This window comes from Agelaius phoeniceus, chromosome 16, assembly GCF_051311805.1.
Source record: "Agelaius phoeniceus isolate bAgePho1 chromosome 16, bAgePho1.hap1, whole genome shotgun sequence".
NCBI lineage: Eukaryota > Metazoa > Chordata > Aves > Passeriformes > Icteridae > Agelaius > Agelaius phoeniceus.
In genome coordinates, this window is record NC_135280.1 from 1547411 (window position 1) to 1569529 (window position 22119).

General features: G+C 49.4%; 3 protein-coding genes across 7 annotated transcripts; 2 read left to right on the forward strand and 1 right to left on the reverse strand.

Moving 5' to 3' along the window:
• Window positions 1-1068: 1068 nt before the first annotated feature.
• MEIOB (meiosis specific with OB-fold) lies at window positions 1069-10241 on the forward strand. The gene is made up of 13 exons (XM_077187033.1): window positions 1069-1112; window positions 2132-2139; window positions 3530-3661; window positions 4341-4413; window positions 4788-4983; window positions 5604-5704; window positions 7206-7258; window positions 7341-7436; window positions 7839-7940; window positions 8385-8538; window positions 8869-9052; window positions 9477-9563; window positions 9841-10241. The coding sequence occupies exons 1-13, from the start codon at window positions 1069-1071 to the stop codon at window positions 9955-9957; spliced, it is 1347 nt and encodes a 448-aa protein (XP_077043148.1). The 3' UTR covers window positions 9958-10241.
• A 1361-nt stretch (window positions 10242-11602) lies between these two features.
• FAHD1 (fumarylacetoacetate hydrolase domain containing 1) lies at window positions 11603-12871 on the reverse strand. Its single transcript, XM_054643390.2, has one exon. The coding sequence runs from the start codon at window positions 12869-12871 to the stop codon at window positions 12185-12187; it is 687 nt and encodes a 228-aa protein (XP_054499365.1). The 3' UTR covers window positions 11603-12184.
• A 65-nt stretch (window positions 12872-12936) lies between these two features.
• On the forward strand, window positions 12937-21690 carry HAGH (hydroxyacylglutathione hydrolase). Of its 5 annotated transcripts, none has more exons than XM_077186691.1 (10): window positions 12960-13064; window positions 14632-14657; window positions 15865-16046; window positions 16569-16633; window positions 17411-17528; window positions 18399-18507; window positions 19394-19497; window positions 19883-19984; window positions 20214-20293; window positions 20600-21690. In XM_077186691.1, exons 3-10 carry the CDS (start codon window positions 15942-15944, stop codon window positions 20697-20699), a joined length of 783 nt encoding a protein of 260 aa, XP_077042806.1. In that variant the 5' UTR covers window positions 12960-13064; window positions 14632-14657; window positions 15865-15941; the 3' UTR covers window positions 20700-21690. The 5 variants fall into 5 exon arrangements, with proteins under 5 accessions (XP_054499350.1, XP_077042806.1, XP_054499351.1 ...); XM_054643378.2 differs by lacking the exon at window positions 12960-13064 and adding an exon at window positions 13146-13165; XM_054643375.2 differs by lacking the exon at window positions 14632-14657 and having other exon boundaries at window positions 12937-13064.
• The last annotated feature ends 429 nt before the right edge of the window (window positions 21691-22119 follow it).

The window sequence follows — 22119 nt, forward strand, 5'->3', positions numbered from 1 at the left end:
AAAGAGGGAGGTTTCCCATTCCCACCACTTTTTATTTGGGATGGCACAATTTATTTTCTCATTTACTTTAAACAAATGAAAGAGGAATCACAGAACAGGAATGATCTAAGAGAAGTTTTCTATCTCCTTAGAGCCATACTGATCCAAACTGGTGTTCAGCAATGCTAATCTAACCTGTCATTCACAGTTCCTCCCAAATAATGATCCACTAACCCAGTTAACAGCTTTTCTTTTACAAATAAAACTTATCTCGAGTATTGCAGTTAGCAACAAATGAAAGTATTTTTATAAAATAATAATTTATGATAGAATGATCAGTGTGTGTTGTGCTAGGCTGCTAAAACAGCTGAACACACAGTTTGAAGTATCCAAATGGCATGGTTTATGAGTTTGCTGTTTATTTTAAAAAGTGAAAGAGATTCAAGTGTAAACACTTGCAGTGCTCAGGAGTTGGTTGAGCAGCCTCAAGCAGTGCTCTGCCAAAACAGGCACCATGGGGGGGGTGTTCCCCTCCTCTTTTGGGAAAATGAGTGCTTGGGCAGTTGCACAATGAGCTGATCAAGGAAATGATCTCTGGAAGTTTTTCTCCCTTTCTCAGTCCAAAACAGTTTCCAGCCAGGTCAATTCCTTCTGCCAGTTCCCCATGCAAGCCCGGGGTTGGAGACACAGAGGTGAACACATTTACAGCAGGGCCAGGGCAGATTTCTTTGTGAAATTGGATATTTACACCAGAAATTAGGCACAATCAGCCTAATTTCTGCAGGCACTCATCCTAAATGTCAGTTCTTTTGACATTTGGTGGTGAGATACAGGGAATGTTGCGCTATAATTTGATAGATTTTTTTTTTTTTAATTAAGAAACAAAACCCAAAATAGAAAACCAAAATCCTAATCAGAATCACTGCATGCAGTGGATATAAAGCGTTCAGTCTGGAAGGGGGATATTACAGTGCTGAACACAAGTGGCCTCTTCCGGAGCGTGTCCCTCCGGGCAGGATAAGGCAGTTCCCGTGCTCCCTCTAGTGATCCCAAGGAAGCCGGAGAGCTGATTTTTGAGCACGTGTCGATATGGTTGCAGTGAAGTCAGGCAGGTCCCGCTGCTTTGGGAACAGGTACCAAATGAATCCTGGCTGGGTGATTGAACTGCAGCCCTGCCCTTCCCTGCTGGCTCTGGAATTCTGCTGGAATGGGACACTCAGGGCTGCCAGAAGGGCTCGTGTGAAGGAGCTGGGGCTGCCACATCCCTGGCAGTGTCCCTGGACAGGGCTTGGAGCCCCCTGGGACAGTGGGAGGTGTCCCTGCCATGGCAGGGGTGGCACTGGATGGGCTTTAAGGTTCCTCCAACCCAAACCATTCCAGGATTCTGTGATGTGGGATTGAGGCAGGATGCTTCATGTTTTGAAGGATCCTGGCAGTATTGCACTCTCAGTCTGTTCTTCCAGCCCTTATCCCACTCTGACTTTCCTTGCTGACCTTTTAAATCCCAAAGGAGCACCTCAAAGCCCTTCTCTGACACCAAGGACCACCTGAAAAACAACAAGAACCCACTACACAGCTGTTATGTTATATTATAGATAGACAGATAATGTGTCTATATCTACATGTGTGTGTTTGCTCCCAGTAGTTGTGTTTGACAATTGAGAACAGGATGTTTTTACATAACAGACACGGGTTTAGCAAAGCAGAATAAGATTGATTTTGGTCTGAATCAACAGAAAAGCTCCTTGCCTCAGCTCCCTTGGAGTCAGTTGAAAGATAGCAAGAGAAAGGCACCTGTAGAAATTTAGGCTGCTTGGCTGAGGCCAGGACAAGCTCCTGTAGGTGCACACGTGTGGCTCGTGGTGCTGAGAGCCAGGAAAGCCTTGGACACTTTAGAGTAAAATAAATCCTGTCCAGACTTTCCATGGAGCATTTGAGGATATCTGAGACCTGTGCAGAGAGCATGAAACAACAGCACTGCTGCCTACCTGAGGAGAGATTGCTGTAGAACAGCCAGAATTGTGAAGGGTTGGGGTGAACTTTTGTCCTCTCATTTTCTTCGCAAACAGAAACAGATGCATTTCTTTTAATATTTTTATTAGTCACAATTTTTTCCTAAAGTAAACTTGTGTGTTTATGTTTTACTCTTTAGCTCATACGGTACTGTAGGGTAAATAGATTAAAATGATTACCAGCCAGAAATATGTTTATTATCATCAGCAGAGTATAATTCCATGAAATCTAATTCATCATCTACATCTGGGTTTAATACTTGTACTCTATAATCTTTTTATTTTTCAGAATGTAATCGGGGTGGTTATTGGGAAAACAGATGTCAGAAGCTTTCCAGACCGAAAAAGTACAGTCCCTTTAAACTCTTTTTACTTCATTTTCTTCAATTGTGTAATTTGGCAGAGATGACTGAAATCAAGGTTTAAATGATAAACAGATTTCTCAGTGTAAAATGGATAGAATAAAAATGCACCCAAAAAAAAATGGTGTCTGTTTGAGAACCAAGATGAAAGAGCAGCATTGGTTTGGCTAAGCCATATCAATTAGAAATTGGAAAATCTCTGTCATGGGAGTGTTTCATGCTCTGAAGATGGAACCAATATGAACCCACTCTTCCATAAATACTGCTGGAATGGGGCTGGTGCCTTCATGTTTGCTCTCTCTTAAAACAGAAATGTTGAGGACATGTCTTATGGAGCAACACAAGTAATTTCTGGCCTGAGTAGCAACAGCTTCATCTGGGACAAAATGGGAATTGTATGTTGTTAATAATGTTAATTGGAAATTGAAACAACAAATTTACAGTCAGGGTTGGTGCAGACACTGTCAGGGAGCACCTCCAGCCCTGGAGAGCCATTCCAGCTGCAGGAGAAGGGCTCAGTTATTCTGCAGCCACTGGCTCCTGCTGAGCTGCTGGAGGGGTGAGGTTTTGGGGGAAGGTCATTGTTGTCATTGTTGTCACCCAAAACTGGGGCCAGCCTAGTGCAGAGTCCACAGAGGGGTGGTGGTGTGTGTGCTCCATGGGCCTGCACTCAAGGCACTCTGGGGGATCACCTGAGTTTTCCTGGAGAATTTGGTGATCTATTGCATCATGCTGTGATCCTGGAAAGCTTTGCTAGTTACCTGTATGAGACAGGGCAGGGATGCAGACACCAACATCCTGAATTTTCCATAGCATTGCAAACACTTTGCTTTATTGAATTGCCCCCCTGGCAGTGTCCCTGCAGCCTGGGCCGTCAGCCAGCCCGGCTCGCACAGACCTGGGGCTGTGTGTGCAAACAGCCCCGGCTGTCACCTCCCACAGCTCCCGCACCTCTCCCTCTTTGAGCTGAGCTTTACACCCTCACAGCTACAGCCACAGCAGGAATGGAGCCCATTCCCAACCACCGCCGTGCTCCTGCACCACCTGCTGGCCTCCAGCGGGAGAAAATTCCTGCTAAAATCCAGAAAACCCCCAAAATAGTAGTTTTTATACACATATTCTAGTTAGGAATCAAGCTGTGCTGAGGAATTGCTGCAGCCCTGTTTATTTTTGCAGACATTGGCACTGAGAGATACACCTTCAATTTTACCATTCGTGATTCCCCAACTTATTTCATTAATGTCCAGTCCTGGGGCAGAGGAGAGTACATCAGATCCCTCTCAGAAAGCTTCAGGGTTGGTGACTGTGGTGAGTTTGTTTTTTTATTTTTTATTTATTTATTTATTTATTTTATTTTATTTTATTTTTTTATTTTATTTTTATTTTATTTTTTATTTTATTTTTATTTTATTTTATTTTTATTTTATTTTTATTTTATTTTATTTTATTTTATTTTATTTTATTTATTCCTACCACGTTTCTGTTTGCATGGCAATCAGGGTTGTGCTGGTGGCTTTGCTGTGTTTTGCTCTGAGGACTCACAAACAGCCTAATTGGAAACAAATTGTTCAGTTCTGTTCAAGAGAAAGAGGAAAGGAACAAGATTCCAAGGATTTCAACTGAAGCCCAGTAAATATGTCAACAAAAGAAACCCACTGAGTGCAGCAGCTCAGAGCTGGCCTGCAGTTAATCAATGTCAAAGCTCACATTATATTGAGGTCTTAAACATGATGAAAAATAAGCTGTAAAGCAGTTTGCTGTTTGTCTTCCCTCAGTTATAGATATGACTATGATTGCTGATAAAACCACAATAAAAATCCTGTATTTATTTACAGGATGCACTTTTATCTTTTCAAGTTCATTGAAAGATTTTGCTGCCTGTGGTTGTTTGGGTGAAACTTGTGAGCTTACAGAGTGCACACACAAAAATGTCTATAATTGTACCTAGAATCAATTTCTAACATTACTTATCAATGTTTTATTTTAGTTACAATTGAAAATCCATTAATTCAGTCAAAGGAAGCAGAAAGAGAAGAAAAATTCAACCCTGTAACTCCTAGGTAAATTTAAAGCATGGAGTGGTGGTTCTTTCTAGAAAGATCAAAGTCAAGACTTGCTTTAATTTCCAGCCACATGAAATTGGTAGAAAATTTTGGTGTTTTCTTTTTGGTGTGGCTGTACCTTCCTCCTGTGCTCAACAGTGTCTTGTCAAATCTCAAGGGAGGATATATTTAATAACCAGAAGGTCATAAAGCAATAATGTTCTTTGCTAAACAGAGTAAATTTCGTTCTTTGAGTAAAATTGACAAGAATTTTTTGTACCTTTAGGAAAACCTAAAATGGAATAAAGTTGGTTTTCCACATGAATGAACATTTTACACTGTTGATACCTCAGTGAGTGCAGTGCTGATCCATGGGATCTGTTCTGTTCTAGTGGCTACAAATTATTGCTCAGTGAAAATCACTCTGTGGTTAAAACCTCGTCCTGCTACGACACAGACACCAGGCTCCTGGCCCTGCTGCACCTGCCTGTCAAGGACCCTCAGGATTATTATTCCCTGGGGGACATCGTGGCAAATGGACAAAGCCTCCATGGGAGAGTCCTCAACGTGCTGGCAGCTGTGATGGCAGTGAGTGAGGAGCATTTCTGTGCTCTACCACGAGTAACTTCATTGTAAATCTGTGTGAATGTGGATTTTGGGCTGTGATGGCAGTGAGTGAGGAGCACTTCTGTGCTTTTCCACGAGTAACTTCATTGTAAATCTGTGGAAATGTGGATTTTGGGCTGTGATGGCAGTGAGTGAGGAGCATTTCTGTGCTCTGCCACGAGTAACTTCATTGTAAATCTGTGTGAATGTGGATTTTGGGCTGTGATGGCAGTGAGTGAGGAGCATTTCTGTGCTCTGCCACGAGTAACTTCATTATAAATCTGTATAAATGTGGATTTTGGGCTGTGATGGCAGTGAGTGAGGAGCATTTCTGTGCTCTGCCACGAGTAACTTCATTGTAAATCTGTGTAAATGTGGATTTTGAGCCTCACAGTGGCCAGGACTCCATTTATTCAGCTTGGCAGCTGAGTGACAATAACCACACACACCCTTTGATGAGACTTTTATCAACAAAATGAAGGGAAAATGAAGTGATCTCATTTTTAGTAGTCTAGAGTCTTTCTTCCCTTTTCTAGGTTATGAGTTTTATTCCCCTAAACACTCAATAGAGGACAAGTGACTTCTTCTCTTTCTTCTTCAAGGTTGGGGAGCCAAAGTATTTCATGACTTCAGACAAAAGGAAAGGCCAGAGGTGTGAAGTAAAGCTGTTTGATGAAACAGAGAGGTCTTTCCCAATAGTATGGTAAGATGTTCTTTAATTCACTAAATGTTCTTTAATTCACTAAAAATATAATGCAAGCACGGGTAAAGAAATTAGCTATAACACACACTAATTAACTATAAACCCGTCTTTTAATTTAAATATATTGTTATTTAGGAGGCAACTGAGATGAGGCAACAATGTACACTGAAAAGAGACTTAAAGAAGAGATTCATTAGAGTGGTCTTATATATCTTGTGTAGTTCTATGGCTTGCTGACAGCCTGCTGGCTCATGGACAGCAAAATGAAGCTCAGTTCCAAATAATTCCTTTTTTTTTTTAATGTGGACATTTGAGCTAATTCAGGAAATGACTTTTACAACCAGCTGCAAAGGCTGTTGTGTCTCTTCCACAAGCAGGAGGGCAGGAAAATGAAGAGCATGATCCATTTTTAAAGCCAAGCACTATTGCAAGTGGAGTGGAAATAGGTTGAAATAGTTTTAAAATACTTAAAATAATGCAGAAACATTTTGAAGTGACTTTGGCTGTGGTTTCAAACTTTGTCCTGTTTACAAACACAGCTCCCCCCAGCCCATCCCTGAACAGTGCCTTGTTCACAGAGGAACCTTTGCATTTTGCCCAGAGTTTGTTCAATAAACTGGTGGCTTTTCCAAGTGCAGGGGCATGTGGGGGTGTGGGTGTCCCCTTGCCCTGGGATTGCTGCTTGGTGGTTCAAAAGTGATTTAGGGACCTCTGTTCCCTCAGGGGAAGCAGGCAGGCAGCCTGCACTGTGGGCTGGGATCTGTGTGACCACCAGGGATGTTTAACACAATTCATAGCCACAAAACCAAGAGCAGCAGCAGCTCTGGGGTGAATCCTTGCAGCCCAGGGTTAATTTGGAAATGACCTCCTCCAGCAGCTCTCTCAGTGCTGGCACTTGGGCACTGTCAGGGGATTCCAGAGCCCAGCAGTGAAGAAGTGCCTGGGCAATATCAGATGAAAAGGAAATATCTTCAATCTTTTCCCAAGGATTAAGGAGAAAACCCACCAGAACAAATCCGTGCTTTGGCTGTGCTCTTGCCAGCCAAATTTAGGAGGAGCTGAATGAGATTTTATCAAGAGACCATGAAATTACCATTTTTGAGGGATGTTTGTGACCTCACTCCAGTCTCATCATCCCCAGGCACAAAGATCCCAGTGTTGGAAGTGCTGAACATCTGGCCTGGGGATCTGAGCAATCAGCCTGGCCCTGCACACACAGCTCCTTGAACTGGGATTTGCTTTAGCTAGAAATGACTTGGATAAAAGCTGAAACATAGCATTTCCCCTGGTACTTGTGCATTTAGACCCATCTTAATTTTATCCTGTTGGAGATAAAGCAGGAATTTCATGGCACATGGAATTTCAGTGCCACGTGTGTCACAAAGGAGTTGTGTCCTCTTTGGCCAATTTTATTACAACTACATTATTGAGTAATTTAGTACCAAACACTTGGAGTGCTGTTTCAAAAATGTTTTGATATATCCACTTTTGTTTAATTTAGTTGGGATAATGAATCCATCCAGCTGGCACAGAGTTGGATCCCCCAAGAAACAGGTAAACCAGTCTGCTTTATGGTTTTATTGAAGTTCTTTATGTGACATTTACTCTCCAGTAACATGGGGGTGTTTTTCTGCAGTTATATTTGCATCAGATGTGAGAATCAATTTTGACAAATTTAGGAACTGCATGACTGCAACGGTGATATCCAAAACTATCATTACAACTAACCCAGGTAAGAGCTGCTCAAGTATTTCTTTGTTTTTAATAATTATTCTAGGCTAGAATGCATTAATTAATCTATTGGAACTGTGATTTCTTCTGCCTGCTTCTCACAAAGCTCCCTGCTTTTTGTCTGCTCTGTGATGACCAGTTCCTTTGGCTTCTACTTATATTTTATATTTACTTATATATTTATATATTTATATATTTATATTTATATTTATATTTATATTTTTCTTTGCAACCTTCATATGTTTATTCCATGCAGGATTAACAGTTAAAATAAAAAAGAGAAAAGCAAATCTTGGCTAATTCCAATGTGTTTGTGCTACCAGAACAAAAACTTGTAAAATACAAAAATGCTGTGACGTTTACATGCAACATATACTGGTAACTTTTAAAAATGCATTTTCAGAAACAGCAGAAGCAAATGTTCTCTTCAGCTTCATCAGAGAGAATGCCCAGGCAGGAGCTCTGCCCAGCCCCATGAAGGAGCTGCCAAATGAAACCATCAACTGTAAGCATTTGATTTTATTTACCTCCACAGTGTCATTTCATAGTGCAGCTGAAAGAGCTCCTGCTCTGTGTGTTCACAGAAACAAAGCTCAGGTCCAGCCTGGCTGAGTAGGTAAAGTCTGGGTGGTTTCTTGGGGCTGTCCCTTATTTAATCTTTACCTATCTTCAGCTGCAGCCTGTCTGCTGTGTTCTTTCTGTGTGCAACCAGTTTGGAGAAGTGAGGGGGAAAGCTTTTGTCAAAAACTCCTTTTGGAGGATACAAAGATTAAATAATAGATATATTCCTGATCTGAGTCTCTTTTGTTTTACTTTTTTTTTTCTTTTTTTTGAGGGGGCTTTACTGCCGCTTTAAATCTCCTTTTGATTGCCTGAAGATCCACTTTTGCCATTGCTCTTTGAATAATTTCTGGCTCAGACACACTTAACTTGCCTTTTAAACTTGTAGTGGAGGCTGTAGTGGATGTGTACACAGTGGAACAGCTGAAAGAAAAAGCTCTCCAGAGTGATGGGAAGCTGGAGCCTGTCCATGGAATTATTTATGGCTACATTTCCACCCTGGACATCGACGAGAGCGTGTCCAGAGTCCTGCGCAACAGATGGTGAGCGACTGCCTGCCTGGAGTGTGTGCTAAACTGCTTGTCCCTCCTCCCCAGAGCCACATGACATGGAGCAATGCTTTAGTCCCATCCCAGAGAAGAAATCAAACTCCTCTGGAGCATGACACGTGGGTTTCTGGGGTGGGGTTTTGTTGAGGGCTCTTTGTGGTCCTAGAGTGAAAAAGAAAGAGGTCACTTTGTCTCAGACAGACTCCAGAGTTTAGGAGAGGAAGAATTTTTTTAAAGACAAAGTCTCTTGGGAAATCTCAGTCTAGAGAAATGTTTCAGGAAGAACAAATTGCACATGTGCATGAATTCTCTCCTGTGTCTCAGTTCAGTGTGCAGGTTCATCGTGAGTGAGGAGTCAAACACCTGCACCTTCTGCACTGACGTCTCTCCAGAGGCCAAGTCCACCTTTGCCAGCTTTGACATCCTGGTGGATGTGACAGACCACACAGGCACCCTGCACTCCTGCTACCTGGCTGACTGTGTGGCTGAGGACACCCTGGGCTGCACAGTAAGGGGGATTGGGCTCAGCTAGGGAGCCTGAGGAGAATTACAAACATCTGAAATGTTCTGTGTGCGTGTGTGCAAGAGTTACAAAAATGGATGGATGGATGGACGGACACGCAGAGCTTGGCAGAAGCTGGAAATCAGCAGATGCCCACAGGAATTGTGTCCAGTGTAAGACTGAACCCAATTCAGAACACTGCTTTTCTGAGAATGTGGCTGGAAATCCCTAACTCTGATTTTCAAACACCCTGCAGTTTATCTGGTTAATGTGACTGTCCTGGTACACATCTCATACCTAGCATTACATTAAAATACAAAAATACAGCTTAGAAATATATAAAAATATGTAAGATGTTCTTTTCATCATCATTCTGTTGTGGAGATGTTTTAACCACCTGCTGAACTGCTCTGTGGTGTCCTGTTAACAGGTCCCTGAATTCCTCATGCTGGAAGAAGAGCAGAAGACTGCACTGAAATGGCAACTCCTCTTGGAACGAAGCAAGATTTACTTCAAAGTTAGTATTTAATGTTTAATTCAAAACAGTAGCTGGTTTTCACGTTTAAACTTGTCCTTTTGGGAAAAACTCTTTTTACTCTCCCATCTCCCCTTTCTCTGTCTCTATTTCCAGGACAAAATGAAAGTGTTTGACTTCAGCAGTGACAGGCAGATGGCAAAACTGTGTACTCACACAGGAAATAATGTAAATAAATCTGTCAAACATGCTGTCAAACATCTGAAAATAATCTCTGTCAAGGTGCTGTGATAACAAAGATCCTTAATTATTTTTCCAGGTTACTTCATCACCCAATTGGAGAACTGGATTAAAAGTGAATCTTCTTTCCTGCAAACTGGCAGATCCCATAGAGGCCAGTCAGAGCTTGTTGGGAAGAGACTGGAATTATTTATAAATGCTAGGAAAGGCTTCCTTCACTCTGTTGTTAGAGATGGAATTCTGCTGTTGTTGGGTTTTGCCAGGTCTGTTCTGATGGTAAAGAAGTGCACGTCACAAGCCTCTAAGTGGGCCTTTGAGTTCATATTTTTGGGTGATTGTACTTTAAAAAGTGTACTTGGGCCTCAGCTTAAATGTTACTTCTACCAAATTCAACCCCTTTCAAGGGGGCTGGAAATTTCCTCACTCAGCTGAGATCTTTGAAAAAATCAGAAATGACAAATAGGTTTAAAGAGATCTGTTGAACTTGTGTGGTTTTAACTGCTTTGCTGCTTTTGTGTTAAAGAAATAAAGAGCCCCCTTGAAACACTGCCTGGGTTTGTGCTGCACCTTGCTGAGGCCAAACATGGAGCTGTGGGCAACAGCAGGGCTGAGTCTCTTTGGGCAGACTAGGTCTAATTAGAGCAGAGTAATCAATTAGCAGTGACCTCTGGCAAGCAAAAATCAAGCTGAGGCTGTAAGCAGGACTCTGTTCACCAAAGCTGGAATTCAAGAACCCAGGTATGTACATTGTGCCTTCCTCCATGTATTTTTCCCCTATTTTTAATATATTTCTAGCTTCCATAGTTCATAAACAGTCCATAGCTTCCCCTCCTGCTGGTGTATTTGTCACATCCTCACTCCTGAGCACGCTGGGACTCAGCCTGTTTCCAACAGAGGGAGATCCCCCAGCCCTGCTCTGCCAAAGGGTTTTAGGCCAGGACATCCCAGGGAACTCTGATCCCTCCCTACCCCTTAAAGCAACGTGGCACAGAGAAACCCCCCCAGAAACAGGAAATACTGACAAGCAATCCCAGGCTGCACCCCTGACTCGTGGGTGGCAATAAAGACCCCAAAAATGCTGCCAGCATTGGGTCATGGCATCCCTCTTGTAGCAAGAATGATTTAACATTTCCCAGCCATAACAATTCCCATTCTGAAGGGAATGTTTCCAATAACTTAATCCCAACTCTGTCAATACCCAGGGCTGCAGACCAAACTGCAAACAATGCCCTGCTGCTGTTGCCAGAGATGGGAAATGCAAACAGTACAGACACTTTAATTCCATCCTTCCTCTTCCAGAACTGTTCACCCGAATGGCTATTTTAATTCTGAAGAAATTCTAAAGGAATTCTTCAATTTCTTCTGGACTGTGCTGCTCTCACAGAGCTGCTTCTCTTTGGGAGACAGGATTTTTCTCTGTAGAACTCCCCACTTTTAAAACCAAAGCATTTCCTAGCAGTTATTAAGATCTGGCTCTGATAAATGAAAGTGTTTAACTTTGCTGGTTTGCATTTATGTAAAAACAAAAGCATCCATCTGTTTTTATTAGAAGTGAGCCAGTTCTGTGCAACCTTTGAAAATCTAGGTTTTGATGTTTGCATGGGGAGGATTTTTTAAATTATATTTTACAACTTGCTGTTGAATTGAAAGAGAACTCGCTGTCATGCAAACCGGTGGGGAGTGCTGGAACAGCTGGAGCTGGGAACTGGGGAAAGTTACCCAGCCTGGCTTTCAGCAGCTGGAAACATTTAAAACTCCCACTACCGCACTGCACTGGGTAACAGCAACTGCTGCAGTTACAGTTTTACCAAAAAATACATTGAAAACACTCAAAAGAAAAGTTTGGTGGTGATCTTTATCCATATGCTTCTTTATTCTTGATCTTTTTACATTATTTCACTTTTAGAACATTTTTAAATCTCAGTTTAGGAAAAAAACAATCTGCCAAACATCTGGCACACTTCCTGCTGCCTTCACCCCCTGGAGTGGGAGGAAAAGCCATCCTTCTTTAATTTGTATGCTTGAAAAAAGCAGAGAGGAATCACAAACCTAATCCAAAAAATCAAACATCTTTATCTTGTAGAGGAAACTCTTTGCAAAGCTGCAACTCTTGATTTAGGGCCGAACATCTTCACATAAACCTTTGATTTTCCACAGCATGGCTAAGCCTTAGCTCCTACATCATCGTTTGAATTGTTTTGATCAGTAATTTTTATTTTAAGGCAATACTCAAAGCATCAGCAGAAGAGAAGCACACGCAGAAGGACAGCCAGGCCCATCCCCTCTCCAATGTCTCCGTCTCCAGTTCCCAGGTACGGTTTTGGAATTAAACTTTGGAATCTGGAGCTTCTGGGCTCCACCTGCTCCAGGCTGGGCCGCACTCCAGGTGTGTTGAAGCCTCCATGGAAACGGGGCTGTGGCAGTCAAACACCTTTTGGGCTCCGGGGTTCCGTGCCCTGTACCACCTTGAACCTCATGGACACCACGTCCCTGATCCCCGCCTCGATCTCATCGTTGGCCTCCACCGACCCCACTCCTTTGGGAGACCCCGTGAGAATCAAGTCCCCTTCTTCCAAGGTGAATATGTGGCTGATGTAGCTGATCAGGTAAGGGATGGAGAAGATCATGGACGAGGTGTCCCCCTCCTGCCTCAGCTTCCCGTTCACCTTCAGCCAGATCTGCAGCTTGTGCGGGTCTGGGATCTTCTCCTTGGGCACGAACTCACTGACGGGGCAGGAGGAGCCGAACCCTTTGGCCAAGGTCCAGGGCAGCCCCTTCTTCTTGCACTGCTCCTGGGTGTCGCGGGCGGTCATGTCCAGGCACAGGGCATAGCCCGCCACGTGCTCCATGGCCGCGTCCTGCGGCACGGCCTGCGCCCTGCGGCCGATGAGCACCCCCAGCTCCACCTCGTGGTGCAGGTTCCGGCAGTAGTAGGGCCGCACGATCGGGGACCCTTCCCGCACGTAGGCCGAGGAGGGCTTGAGGAAGAAGAGCGGCTCTGCGGGCAGGGCGCTGCCCATCTCCTTGGCGTGCTCGGCGTAGTTGCGCCCCACGCACACGATGTTCCTGCCCCACTCCCAGAAGCGGGACAGCGGCTTGGAGCCGGCCATGGCCGCCCTTGCCGCGTCCTTGCCGGTCCCCGCACGGCGCCGCCGCTCCTCCCGCTCCTCCTCCGCGGGCCGAGCGGGCGGGCCGGGGGCCGGGCCCGGGGCTGGCCGGGCGCAGCGCCGCCCCCCGCACGCCGGGCCGGGCCGGGCCGGGCCGTGCCGGCGCTGCCGCCGCCTCCTGGGGCGGACAGCCAAGGTAACCGGGCCGGGCGGGGTGCACGATGCTCCGCGGGGGCTGGCGGGGGCTCGGCACCGCCCTGGCAGCCGGGGCCGTCCTCGGGGCCGTTCTCCGAGCCGGTACGTGCGGCGGTTCCTCTCGGGCCGTGCCTCGCGGCCCCGGGCGTGCCCGGCCCTGGGGCTGACTCACGGCCCGAGCAGGCCGGGAGCTCTGGGCTTGCAGCCGCCGCCGGGCCGTGCTGAGCCCATCGCGGAGGCCCTGCGGAGCCTCGGGCCGCCGGTCAGTGCTCAGGGAGGAGGAGGAGGAGGAGGAGGATGGGGGGCCGGGCTGCGTTCGGCGGGTGACAGCTTGTACCGGTGATGGAACCGACCCCAAACTGTCCGAGCTTGCGCTTGCATTTCGGGCCTAAATCCTCAAAGGCTGTCCTGGGCTCTCTGGGAAGTCTGCGCAGGTGGTTTTGCATCGCTGGGGTTTTGAGACGTGGCTGTGATGAGCGAGATTGGCCGGGGTTCTGTGGCAGGGACGCTGCCGGAGCTGCCGTGTGGCAGTGCCAGACCGAGCAGCCCCGAGGTCCCGGGATCGTAGGGTGGGCTCTGCACCTTCCCCTGCCGGGACTGGGAGCTGCCCTGGCTTCGGACACGTTTCCTGGAGCCATAAACTCGCTGGGTATCCCAAAAATCCCCACAGAGTGTAAAGAGTGAGCGTGGTTCTTGTGAGGCAGCACAGCAGCTGGGCGTGCAGTCATTTCTGAGTGACAGCCCCGCTTGGAACGGGAATTTTCCACTCTTTTATGTAATAGAGTAACCCCAAACGTTCTGGAGGAAGTGCACGAAGCAGCTGGGTTCTGAGGGAACCTGCCTGCCGACATTAACACCTCCAGCTGCAGAGCCTTTCCCCTCCAGCTGTGCCCATGACCCATTCCACAAGCCCAGGTGGGTGATTCCGAGCCTGCTGTCCCACTGCTGTCCCACTGCTGTCCCACCCCTCTGCTCCAGACAAAGCTGAGCAAGAATGAGTCACTGGGCATTTTTTAAATTAATGAGTTCTGGGGCAGAGCTGTGTGTGTGACAGGATCTGAGCATGGCCAGGGAGCTCCTCTGGGCTGGACAGGTCTGAGCAGGGCGTGAGGAGCTCCCTGCTCTGCTCCTGAGCTGCACATGGCAACTCACAACATATGAGTTTCATTCTTGGTGGATGCTTTCTCATTCCTTTGTTGAAATTACATGTTTGGAAACATTTCCTTATGTGGTGCAGCTTGTTTGTTTGTTTGGTAAGAATTGCAAATTACACATGCAAAGAGACTGTGGGATCCAGGCCAAGGTTAGGGATGGTTCATCAGAAAGAAGCATTTGAAGTATGTGAATATTTCCTTTGAGTTGAAGCTAAGGTTGGGTTGTTTCCTTTTGTTTGGTTGTATTTTTTTTTCCTAGTTGGTGTCTGGCCTGCAAACAAACACCCAGTATAGATAACTCTTGTGGCTGACAGCATCCGAAAGTTCTCCCTGTTGGTGAGCAGTTGTTTTTTGGGCATTGTTTTTCCCCATCAAAGAACAGTAAAGGCTTTTTTTGTGTTCTTTTTTTGAAAGGAGTCTTCTCCAGAGGAGCACTGCAGGTAGGGATACTTCTCCCAATCCTGTAAATACCCAGTGCATGCCTGTTGTTCTGTGCCTTGGGTTTGTTGGTTTTTTTTTAAATTTCACTGGTTCCCCTTCCCTCATGAGCAGGGATGGTGGAGGTGGAAGGGGAAGAAGCTCTGGGCAGGATGGTTGTGCCAGAGGGCTCTGACAGCTCCCTGTGCCCAGGCTGGGCTGGCAGCAGGAGCAGATCTGCAGGACTGTGGGGCTCCTGCAGAGCTGCTCTTATCGGGGGTGGGCAGGCTGGGGACAGTGGGACAGGGTGAGCACCAGCACGGGGACCCCTCCCGGTGGCACGGAGGGAGGCGGCCAAGCAGGAAAGTCAGGAGCCTTTGGGAGAGTCAGTGGTGCAGAATGAAATGCGTCTGAGCCAGCACAGGCACCTCTGGGTTGTGCAAACACCTCGTGGGTGCTCAGCCAGCAGTTCCTGACCTGCAGGGCCTGGCACCTCTTTCCCTGCGAGTGTTTGAGCTCAGCTCTGAACTGCAGGGCCCCAGCAAAGCCAGACCTCGCTGCCTTTGCTTCCCTTCCTTCAGTCTGTGTGGTAACTCCTCTTAGGGTTGGTTATTTCTTTAAGAGTCAAGCAGTGGAGCCCAGGTTATTTGCATCTGGGATATGCTTCTTGGATCTGATTAAACATTGAACCAAAAGCAAACATGGAGGCTCTGGTGTTGCATCAGGGCAGGCATGAGCAAGAGCCCTGGGTTACCTGGCCAGGTAGGGAGCCTTCCTCCCTTGGAGAGCCTGTTTGCTCTCCATGTGCACTGCAGGGTGACATTTCCCCCAGAAATACAAACTGGACATTTCTGTTGGAGCAGTGTATTTCTGTATTTCTCCTTTCTTTCACCCTCCTTCCTTCTTGTTTTTTGGCTCTGACGTGTCCTTTGTGCCTTTTTTGCAAAGTCACTGTCCCAGGCTGACCTTTGACCAGCTCCATTCTGCTCTCCTGGCCCTTGAAATCTCCTCTCTGATGCAAGTGCAGAGTTGTCCCTGCATGGAAAGCAAAGTGTCCTGTCCTTCTCGGGGCAGCTCTGGAGCACCCAGAGCCTTGAGGGGCACCAGGTTTTGTCCTGTTCCTGTCAGAAGGAGGCAGATCAGGCTGTGCTGTGAGCTGGGGCACCTGCCATGCCCTGTCCCTGCTGTCCCCCTGCCAGGGCTGAGCTCTGGCTGTTTTTGGGTGCCCAGGTCCAGCACAGCTGCGAGCTCAATTCCTGCACACCGAGCACGAGCTGAGGGAGCCCAAGGCAGTGAGCCAGGCCGACATGAAGGTGGAAATCCTGCCAGCCCTCACTGACAACTACATGTACCTCCTCATCGACCAGGACACCAGGGAGGCTGCCATCGTCGACCCTGTGCAGCCCCAGAAGGTAACACCCCCCTGGCTCTGGGATGGCCTTCCAGGATGGCCTTCCAGGAGGGAGTGAGCCCCACACTGCCTCAGGTGTGGGGGGAAGGCTGGAAGGGCTGGCTGGGGTCACCCCAGGGACTGCTGTGTCCCCCACTCACCCCAGGGATTTCTGTGTCATCCCAGGGACTGCTGTGTCCCCCACTCACCCCAGGGATTGCTGTGTCCCTCATTTCAGGGATTGCTGTGTCCCTCCCTCACCCCAGGGGTTGCTGTGTCCCTCATTTCAGGGATTGCTGTGTCCCTCCCTCACCCCAGGCATTACTGACCTGGTTTGGGATTTTGGCCTTAATTTGATGTAGGGCAGAAAAGGGAAAGGGGATGTGGGGCTGGCTCAGGGCTCATTTGCTGTCCTCTCCCTCCAGCCTGGGTGGGATGAGCTCCTGCAGGGCTGCTGGGGCTCTCCCTCCTCGTGCCCAGGTGCCACCAGGGGTGCTGCCAGCCCGTTCCACGGTGTGACTCTCCTCCTGTGTCCCTCCTGCAGGTTTTGGATGCAGTCAAAAAGCATGGAGTGAAGCTGACCACTGTCCTGACCACCCACCACCACTGGTAACCACCATGTCCTGGTCCCTCACACACACACAGAGCCAGGGGCTGCTGCTCTCCTGGCTCCAGGTGATCTCTGAGGCAGAAGGGTCAGAACTCATCCTTTGGCCTTGCTCTGAGCAGAGGCTTTGTGCAGAGCTGTGTGTCAGTGCCTTTCACCTTTAAAATGCTGATTTTTGCAGGCAGCCAGTGCAGTGCAGGGTGTGGGAGGGAGCACACGGGTGCTGAGGTGCCAGGACAGGCCCGTGAGGCGTCCTGCAGTCAGCATTGTGGGAGGATCACAGAGTGCAGATCAGCTCTGCTAGGGGTGGAACATGAATGTTTTGCTGTAGTCATCTGTCTGTGGGTCAGAGTGGAGCCACCCCTGTGGCTGGAGAGTGAAACAAGCAGCCCTGAGCTGGACAAACCAGCAGCACAGCAGTGCTGGGCTCTGGGGTAGCCCTGTGCCTGCTCCCTGGTGTTTTGTGGGGTGCTGGACTGCACATTTTCCACTCACCCCATTCTCTCCCTGCCCCAGATACTGCAGAGGTTACTGGGATCCCTTAAGGCTGCTGTTTCCCAACTGGGTATGGACTTGCCAGGGATTGATTCCCCCTCTGACTGCCCCAATTACTGCAGAAATGATCTCCACTCCTGCTGTCGTGGGCTGTCCTTGGCTGGGAGGAGTGATGGATCCTGGGAGAGGCTGCATCAGAAATGATCACCTGGAGCTTACCACTGCACTCCCAGTGAGCATAAACCTGTGCTCATCCCTCCCTAAAGCCCTTTTTCCCCTTGCAGGGACCATGCTGGAGGCAATGAGAAGCTGGTGAAGATGGAGCCAGGGCTGTACGTGTACGGGGGGGACAGCAGGGTGGGGGCCCTGACCCACAGAGTGTCCCACCTGACAGCTCTCAAGGTAAAGGGAGGCCCTGCAGGGCTCTGGGCGTCCCCTCCTTGTGGCACAGCCCTGTTCCCACCTGGGCTGGGCAGCTCTGGTGCCTTTCAGCACACGGGGGATGGTTGAAATGCAGCTTTCAGCATTGTCCAGCCTTGGGAACTGCGACCCCTCTGCCTTGTGTGAGGACAGCACTGGGGCACCTGGGACATGCTGGGTGTCCCTGTGCATCTGGGGGACAGGGCAGGGACAGTGTGACAGGACAGGGATTGTGCTCTGCCAGGAGAACAGATCCAGGTGTTCCTGTGGGATGCCAGCTGGAAGATGGGCTGAGCACAGCAGTGCCAGCCTGGCTGTCCCCTGTTGGCAGGGAGCTGGCAGGTGACAGCACTGCTGGGGCAGGTGACAGCACTGCTGGGGCAGGTGACAGCACTGCTGGGACAGGTGCAGCAGGCATGAAGGGCACTGCTGGCCTCGGGTGCACCCCAGGAGGGGCAGCAGCACAGGAGGGAGCACAGGAAGGTGGGCACATGAGGCCATGTTGAATCCTTGCCTTCTCCTCATCCACTTCTCCCCTTCAGCTCCGTTTCTGTTTGGGGCTTTTTTCACGCTCCATCAGCTTTGTTTAGGATTCTCTGTTGGCTCCTGCTGCCAACCAAGCTTTGAGTGCATGGACATGAAAGGATCTGGCAGTTCCCTTTGTCAGGACACCTGCTTGGAGGAAGCAGCTCCCTGCCAGCCCTCCCTCCCTCCCTGGGCCCTCCCAGGAGCAGAGCTGCTGCTTCCTGGCCAGCCTGGGGCAGGTTTAGGACCATTAGAGCACTGAGAGTAGCAATTCTTTTCTAACCATGCCATTGCAGCTTCAGCTTTAGTGTTCTGCCTTCTTCCCAGGTGGGATCTCTGAGTGTGAAATGCCTCAGTACGCCGTGTCACACCTCGGGACACATCTGTTATTATGTGACTAAGCCAAATAGCTCCGAGCCACCTGCAGTTTTTACAGGTGAGGAGTTGGGAGGTTCCCTTGCAAAAAACAGAAGCTCCCCCTCTGCCTGGGTGCCTCTGGCTCTGGATGTGCATCCCTCCCTTCCTGCCAGGGCAGCTGCTTGACTCCCACATCTTGCTCCCCTTTCCAAGCAGGAGCTGTAGGTGGAGCTGGGGAAGCCCCTCTGGATTTGTGAGCCAGGGCCCCACAGACCCTGCAGGCAGCATCAGGAGTGAGCCCTGCATGAGTCCTACCATGAATCCTACCATGAATCCTACCATGAGTCCTACCATGAATCCTACCATGAATCCTACCATGAGTCCTACATCCAGCAGTTTTTTTTTTTTTTCCTGGAGTAAAGAGCTGTTGGTTTCCTGCCTCAGGCCAAACTGGCTGATCCCAAACCCTGTTGCTTTTCCATATATCTGTGCTCAGGTCTGACAGCAGAGAGAGGAGAGAGTAAGGGAGTCAGAGAGGGCTGGTGCTCCACTGCTGGTGGCCAGGGCCTGGATCCTGCTTTGGGGAGAAGGATTCCCCTTCCCTGGGGCTGTGCTTCATCCCTGTGTTCTCCAGAGCTCACAGAAGCTCCTGCATGGAAGAGAAAGAGCCTTAAACAAGATTTTAGGGAGCGCTGAGGAGAAAATAGATGCGACTCATCTTTGTTCAGTTTCACAGCAAAGAACGAGTGTTCTTGTCCCCTGTAGGAGGGACAGCAGGGGACAGGGGCTGCCCACAGCTCAGAGGTGCTGGCAGGAGGTGCCTGCCGAGGCTTCCACGTTTGCCAGCAGTGTTGGTGTGGCTGTCCCCGTGCTCAGCTGCCGTGCTGGGGCAGCAGTGGCAGGGCTGAGCCCCCAGCCTGCTGTGGGCAGCCTGCTGTGGGCCTGATGCCATGTCACCCCTGCAGGTGACACCCTGTTCGTGGCTGGCTGTGGGAAGTTCTTCGAGGGCACCCCAGAAGAGATGTACAAGGCACTGATTGAGATTTTGGGCAGCCTGGACCCCCGAACGGTACAAACCTGTCCTTTTGTGTGAGTGAGGCAGCCCAAAGCAGCACCCAGAGCAGACAAACACCCTGAGGGTGCTGCTGTGCACAGACACTCTGCTGTGTGCAAGGAATGGGTGCTTCCAGCAGTTCTGTGGTGCTGCAGTGCCCTGGGGAGGATTGGCCTGCCCCAAATGTGTTTGTGCTTTGTGGGGAAGGAGCAGGGGCTGGGACATGGGGCTCTCATCTGTTCTGCTGGCAGCTTGTCCTGCCTGCTGAGTCCTGGCACGTGTGCCTGTCTCCTTTTGGGGCTGTTGGGTGTGGAGTGTGCTGTTCCTGTGCTGCTGGCACCTGGCAGTCCCCCTGGGTGCCTTTGCAGTGCCCAGTGTCACTGTCCCCTCCTCTTCCCAGAGGGTTTACTGTGGCCACGAGTACACCATCAACAACCTCAAGTTTGCTCGGCACGTGGAACCCAGGAACCCCAACATCCAGGAGAAGCTGGCCTGGGCCAAGGTGAGCTGCTGCTCCTTCCCTGCACACAGAGCCTTGCTCAGGAGCTGCAGGAGAGCAGAGGGAGCACCCTGCAGCTCCTGGCTCTTGTGTTGTAGGGGAGCAGGGTTTGGCTGTGCCCACACTTTGCTGTCTGGGGGAGAAGTTCCCTGCCTGGAAGCTCCTGTTCTGTCCAGGACACTCCCTGCTCCCCAGAATCCCTGGTGGAGCAGCCCTGTGTCCCTCTTTGCAGGCCCAGTATGACAGTGGAGAGCCCACCATCCCCTCCACCATCGCTGAGGAGTTCACCTACAACCCCTTCATGAGAGTGAGGTAGGGAGCCCCTGCTTGGGGGGCTCTGGGAAGGGGGAGCTGTCCCTGTCTGGGTGCCTCCAAGGCTCTCACTGGCTGGCCTGGCAGAAGGTTCCTGGTTTGGGGCTTGTGCTGAGCATCATTCCCTGGCTCAGGAGGCAGAACAGGCTTTGCTGTGTCCTGTTCCTTCATCCAGCAGGTGCTGCTGGGGTACAGAAATGCCATTTCCTCCTGAGCCTGCAAACCAGGCTGAGAGCTGTGCCAGAGCCCAGGGTTTGGTGCTGAAGTTCAGCCTTGAGCCCTGAGCCTGCTCTTCCCTCCTGGCAGGGAGAAGTCAGTCCAGGAGCACGCTGGGGAGAGCGACCCTGTGCGGGTCATGGGGGCCATCAGGAAAGAGAAGGACAACTTCAGAGTGCCCAAGGACTGAGCCCTGCCTGCATCACTTTATTCATCACTTTAATGTCACTTCAAGTGTCATTTAGACCATTAAGATGTTTTAGAAGTCAAATCTTCTGTCGTGGTTGAGACAAGTTTTCTTTAGTTTTTTTTTTGTTTGTTTGTTTTGTTTTGTTTTAATTAAGGAAAAAAAAAAGCACTTTGCCCTTGTTGAGATGTTCTACAGCATATTTATATTATGATGAAGAATATTTATCCTCCTCTTGCTCTCTCAAGCTGTCAGTGTCACCTGCAGAGATCATTGTGCAAATGTTGGTGTGAGACTCCAGGCTGGGCAGGATCAAGCCTGGAGGTTTAGGAAGAAGCTCCTGTCCTTGCTGTGGATGCAGAAGGTGGGACTGAGATGTCTTTGTGTGAAGCAGAGACCAAATTCAGGAGCTGAAGATTCCAATGTTTCCTCCATGCTGCTTCTTCAACATTCTGGGTGTCCTCCTGGCTCCACCAAAACCAGTTCCAGGGACAGACCTGCTGTGCCAGTGCTGCTTCAGGGAGTCACTTGTGAGCCCCACGGGCTGCCCTGGCTCTGGGGGTGCCTCTGAGGCCATCCAGCTGCTCTCTGGTCCCCAGGCATTGCTGTGCTTGCACCCTTAGAGTCCCAGGCTGTTGCATGAAGCTGCTCCCTGCTGTCCCCTGTGTGTGACCTGTGCCAGGGCTTTGGCTGGTGCCTCAGAATGCAGGAGCAGCCACTCCTGGTGAGTGCCTGTCCCCCTGAGGGTGGTGACACCCTCGCAGCAGGCCTGGGAGTCACAGGCAGCTGAGCAGCTGTTACCTGTCCCCAGGTGAGCAGGGATGGGGGGTGGCACCAGGTCTCCATTTGCTTTAAAATGCTGAATTTTATGTGGTTCAGAGAGAAAAGTGTTGCCTAAAGCTGTGGTGTCTCCTGGAATGCTGTGACTGCCACACCTGAGTGTGACTGTCCTGAGGGCTGGGCAGAGGGGAAATAAATAACAGCTGGAAGCAGAGGTTGTTAACTCACAGATTCCTTAATTTCTTGGGTTTGGACTAGAGATTGAAGCCAACCAGCTGGGAGTGTCACTCTCCCTAATCCTGGGCTGAGTGGGTGACATTGTGGGGACCCCAGGGGCTTTGGTGGTAGCTGTATTTTTGTGGAAGGGGAACAGGGGAGGGTTCAGCTCTGGTTTTGCTGCCTGTGAGTGCCAGTCCTTCCTCACAAGGGGCATTTGGGCCCCTCGGGACAAGAGGGACATGGAGGGGCTGGAATGGGGCTGGGGAAGGGGCTGGGGAATCCCTGAGGGAGCTGGGCAGGGGCTGCAGAATCCCTGAGGGAGCTGGGCAGGGGCTGCAGAATCCCTGAGGGAGCTGGGCAGGGGCTGCAGAATCCCTGAGGGAGCCGGGCAGGGGCTGCAGAATCCCTGAGGGAGCTGGGCAGG